This window comes from Lissotriton vulgaris, chromosome 5 (assembly GCF_964263255.1).
Source record: "Lissotriton vulgaris chromosome 5, aLisVul1.2, whole genome shotgun sequence".
Classification (NCBI taxonomy): domain Eukaryota; kingdom Metazoa; phylum Chordata; class Amphibia; order Caudata; family Salamandridae; genus Lissotriton; species Lissotriton vulgaris.
In genome coordinates, this window is record NC_141693.1 from 1,060,432,616 (window position 1) to 1,060,457,838 (window position 25,223).

The window sequence follows — 25,223 nt, forward strand, 5'->3', positions numbered from 1 at the left end:
GAATAATCAAGATATACATGGTTATCGCGATTATCTCATCAACAGAAAAACTCTTAAATTAAAAAAAGATATAGCTAGATTTAACCAGGAGACAGTATACCCATACGTAAAGAAAGATTATTATGCGGAAAAACTAGAACAGAACTGGGAGAGACCACAAAGAGGGAGATCCTTTCAGAGACGCCCTAAACATGTGAACTTCTCCGATACCTCTGAAAGCAACAGGGATGAGGAATTACAAGCGAGGGGTGAAGGACACAGACAGACGTTTGATAAAGATTATGAGGATTTTTTAGGGCAACGTCCACAGAGATCCCTAAGGGGATACTCAAACAGGGGAAGCACCAGGGAACAAGGGAACCGCAAATGCAGGAGTATCAAAGGAACCCTCCCCCTCAGGAGTATTTGAGAACGAGAAACAAGAAATATTGGAAGTAAAAAAAGAAAACCCTGTCATTAATGAGTAAAATAGGAGGGAGTACTAGAATGGGTTTTAATTGTGTCCCTTCTAAAATTAATACATTTCAGATGGAGAAAGATCTGAGGGCTTTCGTCAGGAAAGTAAGATTGAGGCGTTTCTTTGAAAATAGACCAGAAAGGTAAGCCCAGGTGGCCTCGAGTCTTCGGGCCAAATCTACGTTTACCCCTAGTTTAGGAATGGTGGGAAAAAAACATTGAAATCTTTCAGACCATGATTAAGATGGAAGTGGGACATCTTTTTACAGAGAATCATTTCCAAACACACAACTTATAAAAACTACAAAAAGAAGCCATTGAGTCCCTCTTTTAGGACTGTACAATCACTATAAAACCAGCAGACAAGGGGGGAGGAGTCGTAGTCTTTGCTACTAAGGATTATGAAGATAGAGCGATGTGCCTTTTGTCTAATGAAGAACACTACCAAAGAATCCCGCAATCTAGACTAGACCATCTTAAAGAGGAGGTAGAAACTATGTTAAAGACAGCAAAAAAAATGAAATTATTACAGGGAGGAATTTAAATTTCTAAACAATAGAAATATTAAAATCTCTGCATTTTATGGACTTCCCAAAGTCCACAAAAGCCCAGAACCCCCCCCCCCCCCGAGACCCATAGTTGCATCCATAGATTCGCTGTTGGAACCATTGAGCCAAAACGCAGATACATTCCTAAAACCGATAGTACAAAAACAGAAATCCTACATCAAAGATACCACCGACATGAACACCAGGATTGAAGGTATACAGTTTAATGAGAGCAGTGACTATATGGGGACCCTCGATATAGAGGCACTGTATACGAATATACCCCAAGTAGACACTATAGAGGTGATCAGAAACACCCTGGAAGAGACAGAAATTACAGAAGCGGATAAGGGTTTTTTTCCTGGATTGTGTATCCATGGTTGTCTTGAACAATATCTTCTTGTTCAAAAAGGACCTGTATATACAACGGAAGGGGACCAGCATGGGTGCATATATATGTAAGCTTTTTTGAGGAACAACACATATGCAATGAAATAAGTCCCTTTTTTGAAAACATACGCAACTGGGCCCGTTTCATAGACAATATTTTCTTCATATGGACTGGACCCGAAAAAGAACTAATAGAGTTACTGGAATGGATCAATTTGGGAGACAAGAATCTGAGGTTCAGGCGTCAATAAAGCAATAGCAGAGTCAATTTTTTAGACATTAGTATTAAACAGGACAAGGGGCATTTGGCGGTAGAATTATTCTCTAAGGAAACAGATCGGAACACCTTACTACATTACAACAGTTATCACCCCAGATGCCAAAAAGATAACATTCCCTTTGATGAGTTTCTTCGGTTGTGAAGAAACTGCACCTCACTAGAAGATTTCTACAAACACTCTGAAAAACTAAGAATAAGTTCCGAGCCAGAGGTTACCCTAAAAGACTCATCAATCACTCTTTGAAAAGAGCTAGATTTTATAATAGGGAGTCCCTTTTGGAAGGTAAAAAACAACAGCAGAATGAGGATAACATAGTTATGGTCAAATAATTGTCTAATATTAGTAATAAAGGGAAAAACATCATTAACCATAATTGGAAGGTGTTGAATGAGGGCGAGGACGACAAATTGCCTAAACCCATGTTTGCATATAAGAAGTAAGTATGGGTGGAAAATTTGTTCCGCTCGCGAATTTGCGGATTTTCCGCAATTTCTCGATCCGCGAATCACGCAAAATCGCGGCAAAATCCGCGAATTCGCGAGCAGGACGAATTCTGCTCAGGAAGCACTTACAGGGTTACAGCAGGTGCCCAAGTTGAAGTTCATTTCTTTGTAACCAAAATGGTTACAAAGAAATTAACTTCAACTTGGGCACCTGCTGTAACCCTGTAAGTGCTTCCTGAGCGGCGCCTCCTTGCCTACTTGCAACTATTCTCTGACCCTGCTCTGACCCTCGAAGCAGTCTCAGAGAATAGTTACAAGTAGACAACAAGGCTCCTGCAGGAAGCACTTACAGATATAGATAAAGCAGGTGCCTGAGTTGAAGGTCAAATTCAGTAACTCCTTAATCAGCCCCCAAAAAATGTGCGTTTTGTCAAAGCTGGGCAATTGTGTGTTCTCCCCATATCTACCGTTGAAAATTAGCTATGATGCTTGATGGAGGCCTTTGCATCCTTGACTTTCACAAGCTCTATCCCTGTGCAGTTCCTGTTACCACAAGCTTCTTTCTCCTCATCTGCTGCTCTGATCGGTGCCTGTCCTTTTATACACAGAAGAGGCATGTGAACTCGCATAGCAGCCCCCCCGTTTGCCCCCCCCCACACACACTAGCGGTGTGCACCGTCTTCCCGCCCTTTAGCCACTATGATGGACAGCTCACTCGAGGGACCACGGCACCCTTCGGCGCGATGGCAAAGTTAATCAGCCCCCCAAAAATGTGCGTTTTGTCGAGGCTGGGCAGTTCCTGTGACCACAAGCTTCTTTCTCCTCATCTGCTGCTCTGATCGGTGCCTGTCCTTTTATACACACAAGAGGCATGTGAACTCGCATAGAAGCCCCCCGTTTACCACCCCCACACACTAGCGGTGTGCACCGTCTTCCCGCCCCTTAGCCACTATGATGGACAGCTCGAACGAGGGACCCCGGCGCCCTTCAGTGCGATGGCAAAGTTAATCAGCCCCAAAAAAATTGCGCTTTGTCGAGGCTGGGCAGGTGTGTGTTTTCCCGATATCTACAGTCGAAAATTAGCTATGATGCTTGATGGAGCCGTCTGCATCCTTTACTTTCACGAGCTCTACCCCCGTGCAGTTCCTGTGACCACAAGCTTCTTTCTCCTCATCTGCTGCTCTGATTGGTGCCTGTCCTTTAATACACACAAGAGGCATGTGAATTCGCACATCTCCAGTACGGGTTTCAAAAAGGAGTAGGAACAGTGGACCAAGGGTTACATTTATTTATCCTGCAACAAAAATATATCAGGGTTAAGCGGGAGCGCATTTATTTTGTTTTCGTTGACTTGACGTCAGCGTTTGACTGCGTTTCACACAGTAACCTATGGTCCATCTTTGGAAATTTGGGGGTAGAAAAAAAAATAATCTATTTTCTGAGAGAACTTTATTCTGGTGCTACTGCTACAGTGCGTTATGGAAAAAATTGAGAATGTACTAGATTATTTGGCATGGAGCGCGGGGTACGCCAGGGATACGTTCTCCCACCCTTCCTATTCCTAGTGTACATAAATGGCCTTGAGAAAGCCCTGTTGAAAGCATCCAATGATATGCCCATGGTAGCCAAACGACCCATCCCTGCGCTTCTTTACACAGATGATGCGCTTATCATGGCTCGGACGCCTATGGCACTACAAGGTCTAATATCATCTTTTAACACCTTTATGTCAAATTTAGATCTAAACATTAACTGCACTAAAACATTTTCGATGATTTGTGGCTCTGGCTCTAACAAAAAGAAGAGGGCTATGTATATTAACGATAGTCCCTTAGATTGCAACCCCCACCTTCTCATATTTAGGCATTTTGTTTCACAAATCTGGCACATGGGCAAGTGCAATAAAAGCAAGGAAACTTTTGTTTGGTAAATCGATTATGGCCCTCAATTTTTTTTAAAAAGAAATGGGGAAGAAAACAATAGAGGAACTTTTAAGAATTTTTAATGCGACTTGCATCTCAATTGTTGTCTATGGTGCTGGTATATGGGGTTATGCCAATATAAAATCAATCCAGCTTGTAGAAAATATGTTCTTGAGGTACATCTTAGCTGTACCTGAGAGTGTCTCAAGCTATATTTGCCATATGGAACTTGGTCAAACCTGCATCGAAGACACAATTAGGGTCCAGCCAATATTATTGTGGCACAGGGCTTGGACAAATGATGAGTGTTTACTGAACCGCGCTATTTTAAAAGATGTGTTAAGTTTAGATCATGTGGGTAGGATACGATGGCTTGTCTATGTAAAAGACTTCCTTGTGAAATTGGGCTGTCAGAATTATTATGATGACCCACTGTCAATGTTTAATATTTCAAGGAAATCTCTGAAAGTATTATGCATGCGTTACTTGGAAGATATCAGAGCAAGCGAGGAAATAAAGAAAAAGGCTGTTGTAGCTCACCAACTGATATTGACCCATGGTAAAATACAACCATACCTAACCCGTACTATGAGTGAACAAGAGCGGTTTCTCTTAACTCGTTTTAGGTTAAATATTTTTTTTAGAGTTATAAGTTTCCCCGTTAAGAATTCCTGGTCACGTGATTTAATTAAATGCCTGTGTGATGATTTATCCGAACAATCGGATATTCATGTCTTATTCTTTTGCAAGTTTTACATATTACCTCAAAAACGATTAATTGTCCCCGTCCTGAAAGAGATGGAAGCAAACCGCTGCCACCCAACTTTTTTAATATTACAGAAACTGGATGTTATCCTGATTGTGGCATCTATCTCCGAATTTAAAAAAAATGTTTTTAGGTTACGTAATTCAATTTGTATCTGAGAAATTTTTAAATGTATTAACTTTTCTTGTGTTGACCTTTCTGTTTCCCTGCAATGTACTTTTATATTTGATTGATGAAATTTCATATGTACTTTTATGGTTATTTGTTTTAACCGAATAAAGTTGAATTGACTTGACTTGAACTCGCATAGAGGCCCCCCTGTTTGCCCCCCCACACACACTAGCGGTGGTGCAAAATTGCAAAAAATCTGTGATTTCGCTGAGAAATCCCCGAATTTGCGGATTTTTTTGCGATTTCGCTTGAATTCGCGAACCGCTGATTCACAAAATTCGCCCATACTTAATAAGAAGAACAAAAATGTACGTAACTCGCTAGTCTACACTTATAGAGAAGATGTAGTGGAAAACCAACGGACTATCCATGGGGATAAGGCAATTGGTAACCTCAAATGTGGAAACTGAAGTATCTGTGAACTCTGCATGACCACGAAGAGCATAACTTTAAACTCAGTCAAACATGACATCAGAACCCTTAACAATTGTAGAAGCAAGAAAATCATATACCTTATCCTATGCCCATGTGGACAGGGATATATAGGAGAAACAGGGAGAGAACTGAGGCAAAGAATATGTGAACATAGATCTGCAATAAACACAAACAAGGAAAATGCACCCCTAGTCAGTCACTGGCGAGAGAAGGGACATAAGGCCAATAAAATTAGGTGGATCATTCTAGAAAAGATGAAAGAGCAGAGGAGGCTAGGAAATTGTGTACAGTGCAGAAAACACCAGGAACAGTGGTATATGATTACATTTGACACTATCAGAAATGGGCTTAACAGCAGAAAGGACTGGGAGAAAATGATGACAGGCTAGGTAGATTTGAGACCCAATTTGTATAAGTAGGTAATTTTTAATAATAACAAAAAAGAGACACACTGCACTCCAAACCCAGTTAGGAAACCCGTGGGAGGTATCTGTAGATGAAAGCAAGCTGAAATGTACAACATAATTTCAATACAGAGACAAACATAAAGGGCCAGATGTAGGTCGCCCAATACCGGTCGGTAACAGCAGAAATTACCGAATTACAGCCGTTACAGACCGGTATTTGGCTTTTGCGATGGTAGGTGACATGATTCCTGGATTCGGTATTTTACCGAATCGGTAATTTAAGGAATCAGTAAATTACCGAATCCTTAACATACCGATTCGGTAAATTACCGAATCCATAATGTAGGGAGCACTCAAGTTAGTGCATTCCTGAGTTAAGGATTCGTTATTTACCACCAACTACAAGTTGGTGGTAAATATCGAAAACCTTTGAAAAAACAATTATTTTGCTTTTACAACAGTCCGATTCACTATTCAGGGGTGCAACAGGGTATCACTGTGACACCCTGCCACCCTTGAAAATGTTCCCCCTATTACTGATTCGGTATTTACAGAATTGGTAATACTGAATGGCTTACCATTCATTCCTATGGGCCTCCAGGCCCATAGGAATGAATGGGAATTACCGAATTGGTAAATACCAATTCTTAATTACCGAATCCTACCAATTCAGTAAAATTTACCGAATAATTATCTACATCCCATTTGCCTATTCTTGAAATACAGAATCGGTAAAATTCGGTATTTAAGAATAGGTAAATTGAGATTACCTACATATGGCCGAAAGTAATTTATATCAAGGCGCTGTTCTAACAAAAAATAATGATAACAAAATAAAATAATTTAACACCTGTGTACACCGCCTATTTTAATGAAAAGGGCGGTAGAATGTAGAAAACAATGTTTTAAGTGTTCGCCCTTTAGGTATCTCTGTATTAATGGTCATTAGGGAATATTGTCAATTTACTTTTACTCAACACTCTAGAATTCAGGCAACACTTCTCTGTTTTTTACTTAAGTGATATAACGCCGGGAGGGCCGCCAGAAATATGTATGGGTATTTCTGCGAAGCTTGCGTTCTGTGAAACATAGGCATTCGGGTGCTTTATTCGAATTCCAGACCAGTACACCCAAGATGGCCGCTAGACATGTGCGGCTCGAGGTAGAATGACATCACGCCCCACGTTACGTACATTCACGCAAATGGTCAAATAAGGAAACAGAGAATGGCGCCTCCTACATGCAGGAAGCCAGCAAGCAGTATATGGGCGCGAACAGGTAATCGGGAACCAGCCACGGGTAGTTTAAAAGAGAAGGTTTCTTAACGCGCGTTTTCTGTAGCTCTTGGGCCATGCTTAGCAGATAGGAAAGGCAGAAAACGCTTTTAGACAAACAGTGCCAGGAAACTGCCGTTATTATTATATCGGGTGTCCCTAAAATTAGGAGCCACTCCGGCACGGCGTATGGAATCAAACCATTTATAGGGAAGTAGGCCCGCCAAGCAGGGAGAGACCTAGGGGGAGGGGAGGTACTCTAACCCACATAATAATGACATTAACAGTGATAAGAGTAGAGGGACTGAACCGCTTCGATAAAGTCGGATTGAATATCCCCATATCATTTGAATATAAAGGCCAGTTAAATCAGGTCACAGGGAGGAAGGAGAAAGTAGGTGGGGCAGATATAAAGAATATGAGCACTCTTTCCCTGTGGAATATATCGAAAATAGGAGATATAACATAATTGTAATGGAATAACATTAATGCAATGGAAGGACATATTGTTGCTCGAGGGAGGGCACTTTGACCCAAACTTAGACCACGAAGAAGAGGGTAAAAAGTGTAACTAGAAGAGCATCAGTATTGTACACCTAGAACTATAAAGGGGATTATTTATAGGAGGGATTAACAGATAGGAACTCATTGCACGTGTAAAGAGGTTGCCTATATTATTGATTTTGACAGATAACATCAGGAAACCTACAACTGAGGAATTCTGGTGTATCCCCAGATAAAGACATCTCAGAAGTCATTGGGTGGTTGAGCCTTATCAGAAGGTGAAAAACTTATTTAAAGAACTGCACCTTAATTAAGGTAAGCATTTAAAGAACCGCATGGGATAATTAACACATATAGAGGAGGAAGTATAGGTTAATAACATAAGATCCTCCCTGTTGTTCTTATATTATCTTCCAGGGTATCAACCTTAATGGTACAAGCAAAGAACTCCACGAGATGTGTAGGAAAGGAAGGTTTTTTAATTTGAGCAGCGTAATCGGCATTGGAACCAGTGTATGCTGTACGTGCCTCCTCCAATAATCGGAAGGTAAGGTGGTTGATAATAGAGTAAAAGCTGAGATAGTATATACGCCACCTAAAGCAGCCACAGCAATAAGGTTATGTTCTCTCATGTTGTCCCAGATATAGAAAGTGGACCACCTGGTGGAAAACACCCCATCTAAGAAAACAAAATACACGTTAGGAGGCAATCATCCCTCCCATTTTACGGTCAGTATAGAAGGTTTAACAGTAAAATATTTCTGGTATGAGTATGGATGAATGTACGGAGTGAATTGAAAGGCTTGACACATGGGAAGAAACATTTCTAATGAGGGAGTTATGGGGGTGGCACCCTGACTAATGACGTCCAGAGTGGAAGGTAGTGCTGTACTGAATGTCAGGAAATTGTTATGCGAACTGAAATATCTAGAGGATCAATAAATGGAAATGTCAAGTTGGAGACAAAGATTTTATTGAGAGAGAAAATACAGTGCTCTGTATATGTAAATAGTATAATTTTGGATATTGGGCTGACATCTGTTTTTTCTTGTCTAGATTAACCTGTCGCAAAAATGGAAAATTGAAGAAGGTGTTTGGGTAATGAGTTCTGACACCACCGAAAACGCGTCAACACACTTTTTAAAGAATCCAAACCTTGAGGGATTTCAGGATAAAAGAAAATATACTTTTTAACGAAATTCCCCTTTTTATAATTCACATTTGATTTGGATCACATTTTTACCACTACTGTATATTATGATTGTGTTGTTGAGGTCATAGGGTCTTGTGTTTTAATTATAAATGTCTTTATTGAATGTTTTCTGTATATACACTGTATGTTTTTAACTTTAATGGTATTCTCAAAGAAAATTCATGAAGGAGCTTTTTAATATCTGTACAGAAGCAAGTACATTTTTTGTACTAGCACTACTTTTCAGTTTGGTCTTAGATTTATGCCACAGTTGGTGAATAACTAGAGGGGCATCTGAATGGGGGAAGAATGAATGTTTAATTTGATAAAGTTGTGAGATGCAAGATATAGCTGTTGTGAATATATATTTGTAAACTTAAGTCCAGGGGAATTCTTCTTGCTTTCCATTGTGGGATCAAGGCACTGTTCCACTGTTGGGACCTAGAGTTGGTTGCACCTGGTCGAAAGGAGTACCTTCATCTCCACTCTCAAATACAGTTCTAGCATCGCCAACTATGGTATCAAAAACACTGTTCCACTGTTGGTACCTGTCAGACTACTGTGTTAGTAGTATATAAAGCACTCCACACTCCTGGGCCTCAGGCTGGGCGCTGTGTGCCTGTGTCCACTTCCCTCAGTAGACCATCAGTGTATGTTGACATGTTCATGTCTGTGCTCTGCATACTCAACAATTTGCATTATATACTTTTATAACCAATAATTACCTTCGCACATACTTTGCTTCCATCTCTCCCTGCCTTCTGCATTGTGAGGCAGAGGTGCCATGCCATGTTTAGTTTGTGTACATGGCTAGCCACGGTTCCCACAGTATGTAGTGTTGTTGTGTCTGCTAGGTGCACATGTTGTTTGTCATGTTGAATGTGATTATATAAGGTAGCACATTTATTCACGGCAGTGGTTTATCCCATTTACATATCGCTGACTTAAAGAGCATACAGACGTTTTTCTCACAGGTGAATAGTGCGACCACAATGGCAGTCATTCATTACTATCCAAGAATGTCCAACTACACGGCGCTTCTAAGCTTACAGCTTCCAATCTTGCGTCCTGTCTTAAAAGCATGCCAACTCCCACAATCACACCAACATTCACACAGCTTTCTAATGAGAGTTATCTGCTTCTCAATAACATGCACTCCTATGGAATGTGAGCTGGCATACCGCATGTCCTTACTGTTTCAAACACAGTAACTTCCTGTGGCAATATCTATTACCACCCACACAAACTAACCCTCAAACTTCAACTTGGCCTTCAATACCTAGTTTAAAAACACATTTCAAGAAACAAACCAAACTAAAAGCACCTTTGTTCAGAACAGAAGTCTCCCTCACTTCTGCAAAAGAAATTTATCGACTGCAGATACCACAAACTTCAAATAAAATACGCTCCCTTTTAAATACGAACCGTGCCTACAGCCTTCTAACACGCTTTCAAACTGTTCTTCTTTTAATACCAGACTACATTCTGAGATTCATTTTATCATCTCTGGAATAGCAGGAACAGTGCCCATAATCCTCGCCCTCTTTGCGGCCATCCTACTACTAATTCTACATCAAGAAATGGCTACGCTCTCTATGGTAACAACTATGTCCGATAGAATACGCCTCTATGCCAAGCTACATCAATACTGTAAAAAAAACTGAAAAACGTTTCGCCTACCTGCCTCTATCTATTATCGGAGCTAGCTACAACATAACATTTATCTACACTTATGCAATATGCGTACAACCATCGTTTGATTGCAAAAAATGCCCATTTGACTGGCGAATGGATGTATGCCTTGCCAGCATCCCAACAATCGCTCCCGATATCCAGCAGGTAATGCAGTATCTTGAAAACCATGAACATGATTGTTCTGGCAGTGGAGGAATGGCGAATGCAATGCAAAAAGGAATCGCAGCGGAATGGGATTTCTGCGCAGCTGCTAAAGATCTCCTGCAACGTGCTACCTTTCACAACATCGTAGATTGCCTGCCCATTCAAATTGCTGCTCCAACATTCAAAGAACATTACTGCCCCTTCAAGGATATGAATTGGATCGCTTCACTTTTCTCACATAATGGCAACAATAGCCTCTTGGAACATTATGCATCTCACGCCGCTGAAGAACTTCTAGACTGGAATCTCCAAGACTTGTAAGAAACACACATTATTCTTGAATGGATTTTTTTCCATCTTTTTTTACTTTTTCCTTTAAATTTTTTATAATACACTTCAATCCTACTACTTTGATATAATAATTTTCTAAGTATACTCAGACATTTGAACTCTATCTTCATTATTGCCCCTTACGTCTCCACTCTAACCAGGAAAAGGTGATGTATGGACTATGCAAATACGCTATTTACTTCCTAAATTAGCCTAAACCCGACACCCATTTAGAAACCACGTCTATTCTTTGTGCACACGCCTCTCTGCCTGCCTGTTATTCACAAAGCCCTTTCACACAATTTTACTCAAAGTCAGCCTCTGCTCAGAACCTTACGATGAAAATGTAAAAAGACGACATTGTTTAGAAACTGGTTGGCACAGTGTGGTAATCGTAAACTACTTCTATTTTCATTATACAATTTATTCATTCATGTCTAATAGCTATTGTGTAGGTCACATAGAACTGTAACATATAATGTGCAATTCACTGATGCAGGAGCTTCGATTTGACTGCAGCAGAAGCGGTTGGAGTTTGTCTCAGCTCGATGCCTTAGCTCTCTACACAAAAATGTTTTTTTGAAGCAACTAAAGACAATAATGTACGGTTTGACTACAAAGGTACCGAATGTGCTTCTCAGAAGCGCAATGTTTATATTCATCCTCAAAGTTCCAATGTGGGTAGAACTAGTACCAATTCTGACATGCCCCACATTGAATCTAATGTACAACAGATTGCTAACTATTCTACTGTTGATAATTTTCTGTTAAAAAAAGCACTGCCAAGGTACCTAAAAAGTTTGATGATTACATTTTGCAATTTCTTTTCTTAAAGGATATATGTGGTAATCGTGGCCTACCTTTATTTTCCTTATAGAATGTAGAGTCATTCAAGTGTAATAGCTATTGTTTATTTCACATGCAACTGTAACATGTAATATGCAATTCACCGATGCAGGAGCTTACTTTTGAATACAGCCGAAGTGGTTAAACTTTACATCAGTTGGATGCCCTAGCTCTTGCACCAGTGGGTCCAATTATGGCACTTAAATAAAGACACTTTCTATATCATTTTCAAACTCCATCCCTTTATTACACACAACCACTTTCTTAGACACAAGTCATTTTTCCAATTTTCTTCTCTGGCATTGCAACATTCTACATTATATTCTTCACGATTATTTTTTTGTTCCTGCTTCCTAAAACATTTCATTCAAGTCTTCAGACCAATAGGGATGTCTAGTTTGTTTCCCACTCCCTGTACAGAATAAATGCACACTAACACTACTTACACAGGTATACTACAGCGGCCAGTATCCTACAGCACCCACAGCACATCACTTCACAGCAATAAACTCACGACTTACACTCACAGTTTCATCCCTGAGACTTCAGACCAGTACCACAGAGTAGTTTGCTTCTCACTCCCGCTATACTCTAAACGCATACTAACACCCACTATGCTACACCTCCCAGAGTACATCAGTTTACAGCACTCAGCCCACAGTTTAGGGGCCCGGTTTCATCCCCGAGTTTAGCGGTACCTCACCTCTGCACCATCTCACTCTAGACAAAACAGCACTTTCACACCGGTAAGGGTAAATACTTTGCTTCTGCCAGTATACTACAGAGCACTCAACTCACAGTTTAGGCACACACTTTCATCTCCGAGTGTACCGGCATCTCACCTCCGCACCATCTCACAGTACTTTCACACCTGTAGGGGTAAATACTTCACTTCGGCCTGTATGCTACACCACCCAGAGCACATCAGTTTACAGCACTTAGCTCACAGTTTAGACACACGGTTTCATCCCTGAGTTTAGCGGCACCTCACCTCTGCACCACCTCACTCTCGACAAAACTGAACTTTCACACCGGTAAGGGTAAATACTTCGGTTCTGCCAGTATGCTACAGACCACTCATCTCACAGTTTAGGCCCACGGTTTCATTACTGAGTGTACCAGCACCTCACCTCAACACCATCTCACAGTGGGCAAAACAGCACTTTCCCACCAGTGGGAGTAACTACTTCACTTCACACTCCCTCTATAGCACACCCTAACCACCCTACAAACCTCACAGAGCTCCTACCCTCCTCTTTCCCACTTTTTTTCTCCTTTTTTTCCCCTTACTCGCTTCAGCAGAATTACAAAATGGCGGCCAACACTTCCTAGTTGCAACCGCTTGCATCGCTCGCACCCAAGCAGCAGCAAACTCATGCTTGTAACGCCTTTAGCCAATCAGATGGCAGAATTCCCAAATATCAATATCTGTAAATTTTGATATTTCTCAAAACCGAATGAATGTATTTACACCAAATAAACAAAAACGTGCGTTTTAGACCAATACACTTCTTCCTGCCAAATTTGGAGCAATTCCATTCACCCGTTCAACCTGTAGCCTTGTCTAAAGTGTCCTATGGAAATTAACATGGAAAAAACACGTTTTGGGACCCCCCTTTTCACTCGTCCCCCCTTGACGAATCACCATCAAACTTTCAACATAGGAGCTGATATCAAGAAAGAATTTGTTTTGAAAATTTCATGAAGATTCATCAAACAACACTAAAGTTATTGGGAATAGAATGTTGCGATCTTCCCATCGTAACTAGGTCCTAACTATAATATTTTCCCACAAAGAGATCCTTCTTGCTCCGAGAGCGCTCAGCAGCGGGTGCTCTGCAATATTGGCTGGATCCAGGCCAGAAAATCATTATAATGCAAAGGATGCGGCACTCTTGGATGGATTTTAAAGCTTCTTTATTCAAGCCTTATCACCCCACCAACGCGTTTCAGCCAGACAGGGCTTTTTTCACGCTCAGTAAGCCTTTCTTTACTTTCACTATTTATCCCATGTCTGCCGTCAAGTGGCATTATGGGATTTGTAGTTTGACTATTATATTCAACAAAACTTTACACACAGCAGAAAGACATTAGCGCTTCATGTCATTGCAATTCATAATTATTGTGTCTGATACGCAATGTGTTATAAACGGCTTGCATCATGACGCAGTTTTTTTGGTTTAGTACCACCTTTGGTTCAGTTCTTGGTGTCAGTCTATAAACATAGTATATGGGTATAGTACCCGTTTTATCTAGTTAACTGTCTAATCTAGAACACACAGTCTGAAGGTTGATGTTAAAGATGTACATAAAGTTCTTTGTCGTGATTTATCCCACCAGGGAATTTAGTCCTGAATCTTATTATCAGGCGTGACTCGATTTGTCGTAGCTTTTTAACCCGGTCTCCTCCTTGAACTCCCATTGATACCATTTTGATTCCGTAGAATCACATTGCTCTCCAATTTCCGTTTTGGAGGTGCTTAAGTGTTTAGCTGTTGCATACAACATGTTTGAATTTTTTACTGACCGTATGTGCTCCAATATTCGCTTCTTCAGCATGCATGTTGGGCTCCCTATGTATCTCATGCCACATTTACATTCTATTACATAGATAACAAATTTGGAGCTACAAGTGTTGGTTTGGTCGATTTGCATCATTTTTCCACTTGGTTCCTTGATTTTAGTCATGCTACGACCTATCTTGCATGCTTTGCACGAGTTACAGGGTTTGAAGCCTTTTCGTTGATTAGTTTTTTTTTTTTAATCTTTTTTATTAGCAAAGTTAGCAAGAACAGATACAATAATTCCGTTATAGGTATAAGTTCTGTATTCTGTAGTTGTCATTCGTCAGCAATAGTGAGTCATTCATCAAACATTTTCATTTTTTGCATATTCCCAACTATTCTCTTGTGAACTCCCCCACCCTTTCATTCCCTCCCCCGGCACTTACATTTAGACACATTAATCATTCATAGTACGCGATCCAACTGAGCATAGCTAATTCACAATCATTGTCCTGTCACAAACCTATATAGGACTACATACAATATGATACATATATGTTCTTCATACTTTGCACCTAGAACTACTCTCACCCACCGGAGCATGGGTTGGCACTAAGTATAGGGGAAGCTCCACATACCCCGAGCACACCACCCTTCACCCTAACTATCAGTAGTTGATAAATTAGATGCAGTGTCGCCACCCGCATCGAAGGCCCCCAACATAGTATTCCAATCTAAAGACGTTAGGGTCTTCCTGAGGCCCCTACACTCTTTGCGCTGCAGTGTCGTACCCTCTGCTTTCCCCCAATGCACTACTTCTGCCCTCCACACCTCTGGGTCTGGCGGTCTAGCCGACTTCCATCTCATTGTTATGGTACGCTTGGCAAGCAGCAGGGCCAGATCAGTAAAACGCGTAGCTACGCTTTTTTCCGTTCAGCAGGTCCCAGCCCCAGTAAGGTATACTCCAAAGAAGCGTACGGTTTGGAAGGAGCCAGTTTAAATAAAGCATCATGGACCGTCTTCCAATAGTACCCCAGTTTCGTGAAATTCCCTAACATATGCAGTAGTCGCGCATCGTCCGCGCCGCATCGGGGGCATGTGGCAGCTGTGTTAGGGAACATTGCGTGTAAGTGATGGGGTGTTAGGTACGCCCTGTGCAGGACCATAAGTTGAATGAATTTAAATTTCGGGTTCCTCAACACTTTCTTTGGGAATTTGAGGATTCGTTCCCACTCCTTGTCCCTGACTGTTCTCCCTTTATCACCTTCCCACTTGTCTCGCAAAGGTTGTAACGAGGTTGCCCTCCCCGTTCTTATACCACTCGTTATCCATTTCGTTAGGTGACTGCCCAATCCCATGAGGTACTGCATTGTGAGCAGCGGGTTCGTGGGTGGTTCGTCTCCATTCGACGCCCATGTCATCGCAATATAACGTCTCACCCGGCGTGCAAGAGAAACAGTCCTCCCGGGGTATGATGCGTGCTGCGAAAGTCCTCGAAAGACATAACTCGGCCATCCGCAAACAGATCCCCCACCTGGGTCACTCCCGCGTTGTGCCAGGCAGTGAGTATCTGATTCGACAGCGGGCCCGTCCCTATCGGGAGTGCCAAGATTGGTATCGTGGGGGCATAAGAGGACGTAGGGGTCGTGTATTTCACCACCCTCCTCCAGCAGTTTATCGCGAGCCTAAGCAGGGGAGGCGCCAACCTAGGGATCTCCGCCCTTGGCAGTAACAGGGTGTGGATGACCCCTCTTGCCCAGTCCGCCTCTGACATGACAATTTCATGCAAGTTGCGTCCCGCCAAACAGTAGGCCAGCCACTGCAGTTGACAGGCATAGTTATATGCCTGTAAGTCCGGGACCCCCATACCGCCCGCCGCAGTGGGAAGCTGCAGTTTAGTCAGACTAATGCGTCGCCGTCCCAACCTCCACACTAGCTCCGTAAGCATGGTATTCAACATCCTAAACATAGAAGCAGGGACCATGAAAGGCAGGCTCGTGAAGTAATAAATAAGACGGGATAGTACTACCATTTTAGAGATGGCCCCCTGACCCGCCACCGATAATGGCAACGCGGTCCAGAATTGTACCTGTGATTTCAGCGTTGTGATCGCCCTTCCCAGGTTGCCATCGATCATATCCTTCGCCCCTCTGTATACCTGTATCTTCGTTGATTAGTTAACCAGTTTGTTTGTTGTTTCCTTTGAAAATGACTATTTACCAATAGATCCTTAAGGGAGACATTTTTTCGGTATGTTATTGTTGGTGATTTGCCCACAATTTCACCAACATTTGGATACCCAGATATTAAGTGCCAGTATTTCCTCATTTTACTTGCAATGAATCCACTTTCCTTGCTGTAGGTAGTTATAAATTCCGGTGGATCATTTTCTTGGGTGATTTTAGGTTTCTCAATTAGTGTTTCTTCTCTTGATTTTAAATCTACTCTTTCTTTACATTTTGTTTAATGTTCGTTCGTTATATCCTCTGGATTTAAATCTGTTTCTACTGTCTTTAATTTTTTACTTCTGCATTCTCTTTTTTTGAACAGTTTATTTTCATACGTATGAACTCTCCATACGGAATGCTGTTCAGTAGTAGTTTGGGGTGGAATCTGATTCCAGGTAGAACACTATTAGTTGATGTTTTTTTACGGAACAAAGTAGATTCGATCTTCCCATTTTCTATGTACACTTTGGTGTCAAGAAAATCTATTTGCCTTTAGTTTGTAGTGCACGTGAATTTCAGGCCAACCTCATTTTCATTTAGTATAGAAAAGTAATTCCTGAATTGATGTTCTGTTCCGTTCCATATCAGGAACAGGTCATCTACGTAGCGGACCCATAGAATGACCCGCTCCAAATTCATTTGATGTTCAGTGTTCCATGCAATGGTCCTCTCCCACCACCCCATGGTGATGTTTGCATAGTTCGGAGGAAATGAAATTCCCATGGCAGTACCACACTCTTGCCGGAATAGTTCTTTATTAAATAGAAAGACATTGTTGGTTAAACAGATTTGTATCATCTTCAGCAGCATTGCTGAGTGTTCCAATTCTGATATGTTTCGTTGCTTCAGGAAATATTGGCACACTGTTAATCCAACTTCATGTCTAATTGAAGTATATAGCGAAACAACATATATTGTCACCAAAAGATTTCCTGGATCCCATTCTATTCCTGTTAATATCCTGAGGAAGTCACCTGTATCCTTTAAATAGGAACTCATGTTCTGTGCTATGGGTGCTAGGAACTTGTCCACATATTTAGACATATTTTCATATATGGAGCCACATGAGGATACTATAGGCCTTCCTGGGGGGTTTATTAAAGTCTTATGGATTGTTGGTAAAAAATATATACAAGGTGTTACAGGAATCTGTATTACTGTGTATATTCACAAATGCTTAACACACTGCCACTGAGATAAGCCTGTCTGCTGGTGCCAAGCTACCAAGGGGGCGAGCAGGGGTTATTAAGGAGTGTAATCCCCTTATCCTGACTTAGAAGTAAGGGTCCCCATTTGGACAAAGGTGAATACCATTGCCAACTAGAGACCCCCAGATCTAACAGTTATGGTATCTCTGATGTCAATGTTAAAATTTGAGGAGCTTGTGTATTACATTTATATTTTTTACATGGTTTGTCGAATCCACGGATCCATTGTGATTTCACCGCAGGAACTAGTAACTATAGAGTACTCAAGCGGGCTCCCCTTTCCATTTTACTTCAGATCGATAAAATGTATATTTGAATAAAATGTATTTATATACTTGTGAAATGCATACTGCTAAATTGAACATAACCCCCTATTCATTCATACATATCCTCTTTACTCATACTTCATTTGCTCCACATGCAACCAAATCCAAACTCCCAGTCCATATTTATAAATTGATGCAAAAGAAATAAAAAGGAAGATAAAATGTTTGTAATAGGAGAAATAATTGTATTCCCTATTAGTGGACTCATGAAAAGAAAGTAAACAAGGAGTGCATACAAACTGTAGAAATTAATGTGACTTTTCAAGACCTTTTTCCTGAATTGTCATGGGCCAATATTTTATATGAACTGGAAGCATGGATTCAGTTGCATGCGGGTTGGGGGATCAACGTTCCATCTCCATTCGGTGTGTAAATCTTAATAAAGCTGGAGATCCCCCTCCTGGGTGTAGGGAGTGGGGGCAGGAGTATTAGCCAGGCTTATTTATTGCCAATGTTCTGAGGGGGCCAGTCCGCACCGGAGGACCCACGACACAATGGGGGCCCCGGTGAAACCACACCCAGAGCCGTGCGGGACGCAGTCACAGAAGTTGCAAGGCTCCGGACATCCCCCAGGGTCATCGTCTTCCCTGCTGAAGATCACTGTATCCACTCCAGTGAGGCGAGGGCAGGGGGAGGGGGGCAGTCGGTATCCTCGTTAAGACCAGGGCAATCTGTGTTTTCTGCAGGCGACGTTGACCACCAGGGACCAGCTAGGCCTGCATCCAGGGCCCACACACGAGCCAGCGCACCAAGAAGAATGGTATCAGTCTGAAGAGGGGGCCACAGGGATGGCTGTCACCTACCAACGTACCTCTGTATTTGCAGGCCTGCTCGGAGTTGTTGAGCTTTGAGATCTCCACCCCCATCGGTGGAAATGGGTGCCAGCTTCGGATTTTGCAGGTGTTGAACCTGGTCCCCAGTGTTGGGGAGGGGCATATGATTGTTTCTTCTGAAGAAGGAGGAACGCCCTCCAGGAAGTGGTGGAGTGGCATCACTATGGAGATGCCTGGGGAACCCCTACACTCTTTATTCTAAGCTGAAATATTTCTTATAGAGCCCTCTCAGGACAGTGCCTGACCTCAAGATGGCATCTGATTTTTGTTTAGCCTACGGTATCTCATCTCTCCAACTCCCCCGCTTTATTATGACATTCTCTGATTGCAACTGATCATTATCCTGACAGCGGAGTCAGAGCACTCTGTCCGATGCCCGGTGGAGCTGCTCGGTTCAGCTATAGAAGAGTCTGGCCCGGGTTCATCCCCTCGGCCGTCACCTTCCCAGCCGGATATTGGGCACAGTTTCTCCCCTGTTTTTTCTCACATCCCTCCCCTGACAAATTTCCGTAACTTTGCTTTCTTTTTTCCTATGCTTATTTTTCTCTTGGAACAAATGTAACTTGTAACCTGTAACTCTGATCCTCATGTAAATACTGCCTGTACCTGCGCAAAATGACAGCAGCAACAAACCCTCCTACTTCTCTCCTGACCTTATCTCCCTCCTCCCCCTACCCCCTACCCCTCTCCGCTCTACTCTCCTCTACTTTCCTGCTACTGACCTTTGCCCTCACCTTTCCTGACCCTTAGTCCCCACCCTGTTTATCTGTGAATTTTCTCTCGTCAATTGAAATCTAGCTATTTTGTCTGATGCCCGATGGAGCTACCTGGTTTAGCTATGCGGAGACAGGCCGGGGATTCCCTCCTTGGACGTTACCTACCCAGTCTGTCTTTAGACAGACTTCCTTTCATCTCTCCTGTCGTCTCCTCCCGCATCCTCATTCTATTTATGTCTCTCCTTCTCTCCTCTCTCAGTGTATTGAGACTGAACTATTTTGCCTGATGGCCGATGGAGCTACCCGGTTTAGCTATAGGGGAGATGGGCCGTGGATTCCCTACTTGGCCGTCACCTACCCAGTCGGTCTTTAGACAGACTTCTTTTCATCTCTCCTTGTTATCTCTTCCCTTTTCCCCCCTTTCTCACCTCCCCTATCCCCTATCCCCTCCACTACTTTTCTCTCTTCTTTATCTCCTCGCCTAATTGTATTGCCTATTTTTTGATGTATTGTATACTTGTTGATCTTTTTCTGTTACATTATTGATTCTCATGTAAAGCGCTCTGATACCTTATGATCTAACCAGCGCTATATACAACTCTTTAAATAAATAAATAAAATAAAAAGTAACTTCTCAATTTAGACCTACACAAAGGACCTCATTACGAGTGGCGGTTCGAGGACCGCCAGACTCAGGGGAGGGCGCAGTGATAGTAGTTCAGGCACCAACGGTCCGACAACCCCATTACAAGTTGGGCAGTCAGACCGCCATTGCACCGCCACAGCCGCCAGGGAGCCGCTGTTCCCTGGTTCTGGCGTGACAGTCAAGGCCTCAGTAATATGCTGATGATGCCACTGCGGTACCGCTATGCATATTACGATTTTCAGGACCAACAGCAGTGTCAAGGAGAGCTTTCTTCCATGAAAAGGCCTGTGGTCTTGAAACGTAGTCCATGTGCATGGAGATACATGCAGGGGGGGGCACAACATGTGCCCCCCCCTGTGTGTATGTACCCAAGTTCCTGCACGGCATGGACTTGATAGTATGTGCCGTGCTGGAACTGTATTTGATGTTTCCATGGTGGTTCCCATTTTCAAATGCATGCTGTGAGACCACCAAAAATAGCCTGCAAGACACGAGGACACCATGCAACCATGGGTTTGGCGGTGCGGGATAGGGCCGCCAGCTCCCACACTGCCAAACTCATAATCGAGCCCAAAGTGTTTATGAGACAACAAGTTATGTGTATATTTTCTTTAATATTGCTTAAAATGATGGATTTCATAAACAATTGTTGAGTGAATCTTTGAAATTTCGGATAGATAAATGATAAAAATAAAAAGGAAAAATATCAGATAAAATATATTTTATACTTTATATTGTTGTGAGCCACATATATATTGGAATGCATATATAAGAGATTTGTGAACTATGTATGGATGAATATGGTTGCCAAGGGATTAATCCCTAGAAACTCTTCAATTGTTACTCCTTCTCTTTGAGCCCTTTCACCTAAATGAAACCTTTTTACAATGGTGCCTACTAGTTAGTGTATATCACATTTTGTTCTGTACATTTTGAATTCTTTATATCACTGTGTTTCTTCCTTAGATAACTATGTCAAGTGATTAAAAACTTCCGGACCTAGGAGGTGCATTGATAATGAACACATTACTTACCAGTAATCTTCATTACCTGAAACCTCAGTCCTTCCCATCCCAGTCCATACTATATGAGGAGGGCCTCCTTGAAGACACAGTTAGGAAAGTCCTCTTTGTATTTTTCTTTACTTTTTTTATAAATGGCCCCTCCTCATACTAAAAATTGATTTGATAGAAAGCTGCATTGAGGAATTGAGACCAACATGGTGTGCATGGAAAGGATCTTGAACAGTACCAGTAGTCGAAAAGGTGTGCTACCACTGGCCTCGGAGAGGTGTCCCGATAATCAGTGTGCCCTCTTGAAAGAGAGGAAATTTGGCATTCGCCTCTCAGCGCTGTATCGAATGGCCACTTCTCCAGGAAAAGTTCCATGCTGGGAATTTCTACTAGTTCATGCATGCCAATAATTTGTATGTTTTTGCATCCAGAACGCCCTTCTACATCCTCAGCTCTGCTCTTAAGGATACAGACCTTTTCTTTTAGGTCCGCCATTTGAGTTTGTGGCTCCTTAACAGTCATGTGCATTGGTGCAAGTGTAGACTCGTTATTTTCCACTCTGTCAACCAGTTTTCTATCCAGCACCATCAAGGTTTAAAGCATAGTTTTACAATCCATCTCACCTGGAGCATCTGCCTAAATTTCCTCAAATGTTCGTCTCTCAATGTTGAGCCACTTGTGATATGGAGTCCTTCATGTTAGCGGACTGAGTCATCACATCAAACAGTCCCTCAGTCGCTATGAGCTTTTAGAATTAACTAGTGCTGTGGCGAAGGGTGCAAGTCTTCCATCAGTAGCTTTGATGCAGGCAAAGTGCATGGTGTATTGTGACTCTTGCTTTAAGGGAGTGTTCCATAGGATGTGGGTGTCCCATGGAAATTCTTGCAATGGGTTTAACCAGTAGGTGGCAGTGATAGGTCAGCTTGTGCCAGGGGATAGGTCCTTAACACCAGGGTGTGTCCCTAAGGCCAAAAGTGCAGCCTTGAAACTTTCTTTAGCTGCCACTCAGTGATGCATCAGATTTAGCACAGGGCCATCTTACAATGCACTTTCCAAATACCTATGCAGTCCTCCAGTGCATGGTTACTTTGTGAAAGAGAGGCAACTCCCTACAGGGATGGGTTTCAAATACATGTCTATGATGCAGCATCCCTAAATATGGCAAGGAGGCCACCCAATTGAAAATCGTAGGAAGGAAGCCTCAACCCCTGTTATAAAGTCCAGGAGTCCCCCATATCAGTGTCGCACTTCTCAGAGAGTGCAAATTGATGAGGTTCCAGGTACCACCACCAGCGGTGCCACCACGCGACAGTCTCTTTAAATGTTTACCCCCCCCCAGAAACCACTGTGAACACCTTACCTTGCGGGCCACATGGAAGGTCTGGACTCTGTTGTAGGGCTTGTGGTGTAGCTTCACTTTCCAATATCACCACCACCATAGAGTCTTGTCAGTGTGCCAATGCTTTCTCTGCCACTTAGTGGGGTGTACTGCAGCTCGCACCAGGCTCGTACCAGAAACCCGGTACTGCTTCCTTGTGGCCACTTTGGTGCCCGAAAGCCTTTCTTGCATATCACCATTCTGATGCTGATCAAACTGTGCTTTTTCCAGGCTGTATATCCCCCTGGCCCATAGAATGAGGTCAGTTCTGCCTTAAAGGCAGCTCATGAAGCAGCAGTGCGCTGTTCAGCCTCCTCTCTGCCCCGGGGTACCTGCCAGTCTCACAGTCTTCAAAGGGGTCGACTTGGCGCATCTATCCAGATCAATTTTTTGCGGGGCTTGGGAGGGGTGCAGGGAACTCAGTGTCTTTGAGATCAGCTCCGTCGCCATCTTGGCCACGCCCCTTAATAGTAACGTAAAGTTTTATTCTTAAAGCGCCTCATTCGCTTCTATCATCAGCTCCAGGTGTTAACTTCATCCGAATTCAATGTTCTCTTTTATCTGAATCATAACATCCTTTGCTGCCCTTACAAAATACATGTATTTTACGCTGACAATTTGATAATACTAGCCCTTTATCCCTAAGTATATCACAACGCTACTTTTTGCCCACATCACCAGTTCACTGTGCTCAGTATTTTCCAGACAGCCGTCTTTGTTTATGGAGCATGCAAAAAGCTATTCGATGTCTGATGCTGGGTATCATCTTTCCGAGGGTTTACTAGCCTTTTAAAGCTAATGAGATATTGGCAAACATTTTCCTTCCCAACATAGTATACAGTTAAATGTCCAATGTGAAATGTAATTTAAACCTTGCATAATTTAGCAGATTGTCTCCACTTTGGCATCACTGCTCTAGAGATGCGATACCATGCTCACAAAGCCCTCCACAACACCGGCCCTGCCTACATGAACCACACACAGCCTCTCGTTCCATTCACCTCACAGAACCCTCCGCTCGGCCCAGCTTTCCCTCGCCATGGTACCGCACATCAAGAAGACAAGAACAGGAGGCGGTTCCTTCTCCTTACTCGCAGCCAAGGCATGTAACAGCCTCCCTCTCCACCTCCACCAGACACCAACTCTCTTCAGGTTCCTGAAGGACCTCAAGACCTGGCTCTTCAATGAATCACCATGAGCGCCGGCACCGCACGTACCCTGATGGGCCATGAAAGACCTCTGAACCCACTTGGCCTTCGACAAAACACTGTGAGTGCTTTGGAGCTGTGGCCCCCCCTTCTCCCCCTCCAGCGCCTTGAGACCCTTCCGGGTGAGTAGCTGCACTTAACAAACTCCTGTTTGATTGATTGATATTGAGAACCCTACAGGGTTTCTGATGAGGCTTCATCAGTGCTGTGTAGCATTGTAACACAAACTCCCTTTGCTACTGATGTTACCTTTTCCTTTGTTCAACAACTGTTCTCAAATTCTCCCAATGAACCTATCCAAATGTTTAACCATGTTAAGGACATCTAATATACACCACAAGGTGCATGCAACTTTTACTAACCAACTGCGCACCTCTTGTAGTGATTAGCTTAACACATACAATATTATGTTCGATATATTTTCCTAAATACTTTTCCATCTTTACCCACCATATCCAAAAAGTAGGTCAAATTGTATTTTAATGCAGTTAGGTCAGGCACATAAAAATAATGACTGACACAAAATCTAACTATTAACTGTCTTACCTTGTAATGGCCTTGTTTTTCTCTCGTCCGCCACTGGGTCTGGCCATCTCCTCCAGCATCATTATGGTGTATTTGTTAACAAGGACCCCAATAAGGAAGAACACCAGTGGTGGAAAAAACATGACTCCCAGAGCATAGATCCTGTTATAGCCTGGTATGCAGGGGCAGTGGAATTCAAAGATCACAAATATCCTCATACTTATTAGTATGATAATCCCACAAATTACGTTCATGGTGGCCTCTGACGTGGACTGCAAATATTTCAAGACTCGCTCCATGTTTTACTGTGAAAGACGTAAACACACATGCAATAAGAACAAGAATGAAGCATCATTTTATTAAACAATATTAGAGTTCTCTCGTAAATACCAGTGATGTCATCAATGATACAATTTATGAAGTCAACTCTGATGTTATGTGTGGCTCCATGATCTGTGCTTTGAGGAGTTAACGTTGTATAGCTAATCTTAACCGGGGAATTTAGGATCTTCTTAGGTTTTGTAACCCACAGAACCTTAAGATACCATCAACTCAAGCTTGTGCACAAAATACGTTGGGCAATACCATGTACACAACACAGACTGAGTGGGATACCCATAGTGCACGGGCAAATACCATGCCTGTATTTGTTTTCATAGTGCTTGCCCAGCACATAGTAGATGCTCGAACCTTTGCACAATAGTCATGCATTTTGCACAACACCTACCGGTACAAGTCTTCAAGAAGTATTAGTGTTATGAAGAGGCCATTAGGTGCCATACCAGCATGATGCAGAGCAATGTAATAGTTAAATGAATACATTCTGCACCTTGT

At 42.5% G+C, this 25,223-nt stretch overlaps 1 protein-coding gene across 1 annotated transcript in view; it reads right to left on the reverse strand.

The window, feature by feature from the left end:
- Nucleotides 1-24,689, reverse strand: part of LOC147712008 (calcium homeostasis modulator protein 3-like) — a 91,690-nt gene extending 67,001 nt beyond the window's left edge. The window contains exon 1 of the mRNA XM_086920277.1: nucleotides 24,411-24,689. Within this exon, the coding sequence (XP_086776403.1) occupies nucleotides 24,411-24,688 (278 nt within the window). The 5' untranslated portion in view covers nucleotide 24,689. The remainder of the gene's footprint in view (nucleotides 1-24,410) is intronic.
- Between the last annotated feature and the right edge of the window lie 534 nt (nucleotides 24,690-25,223).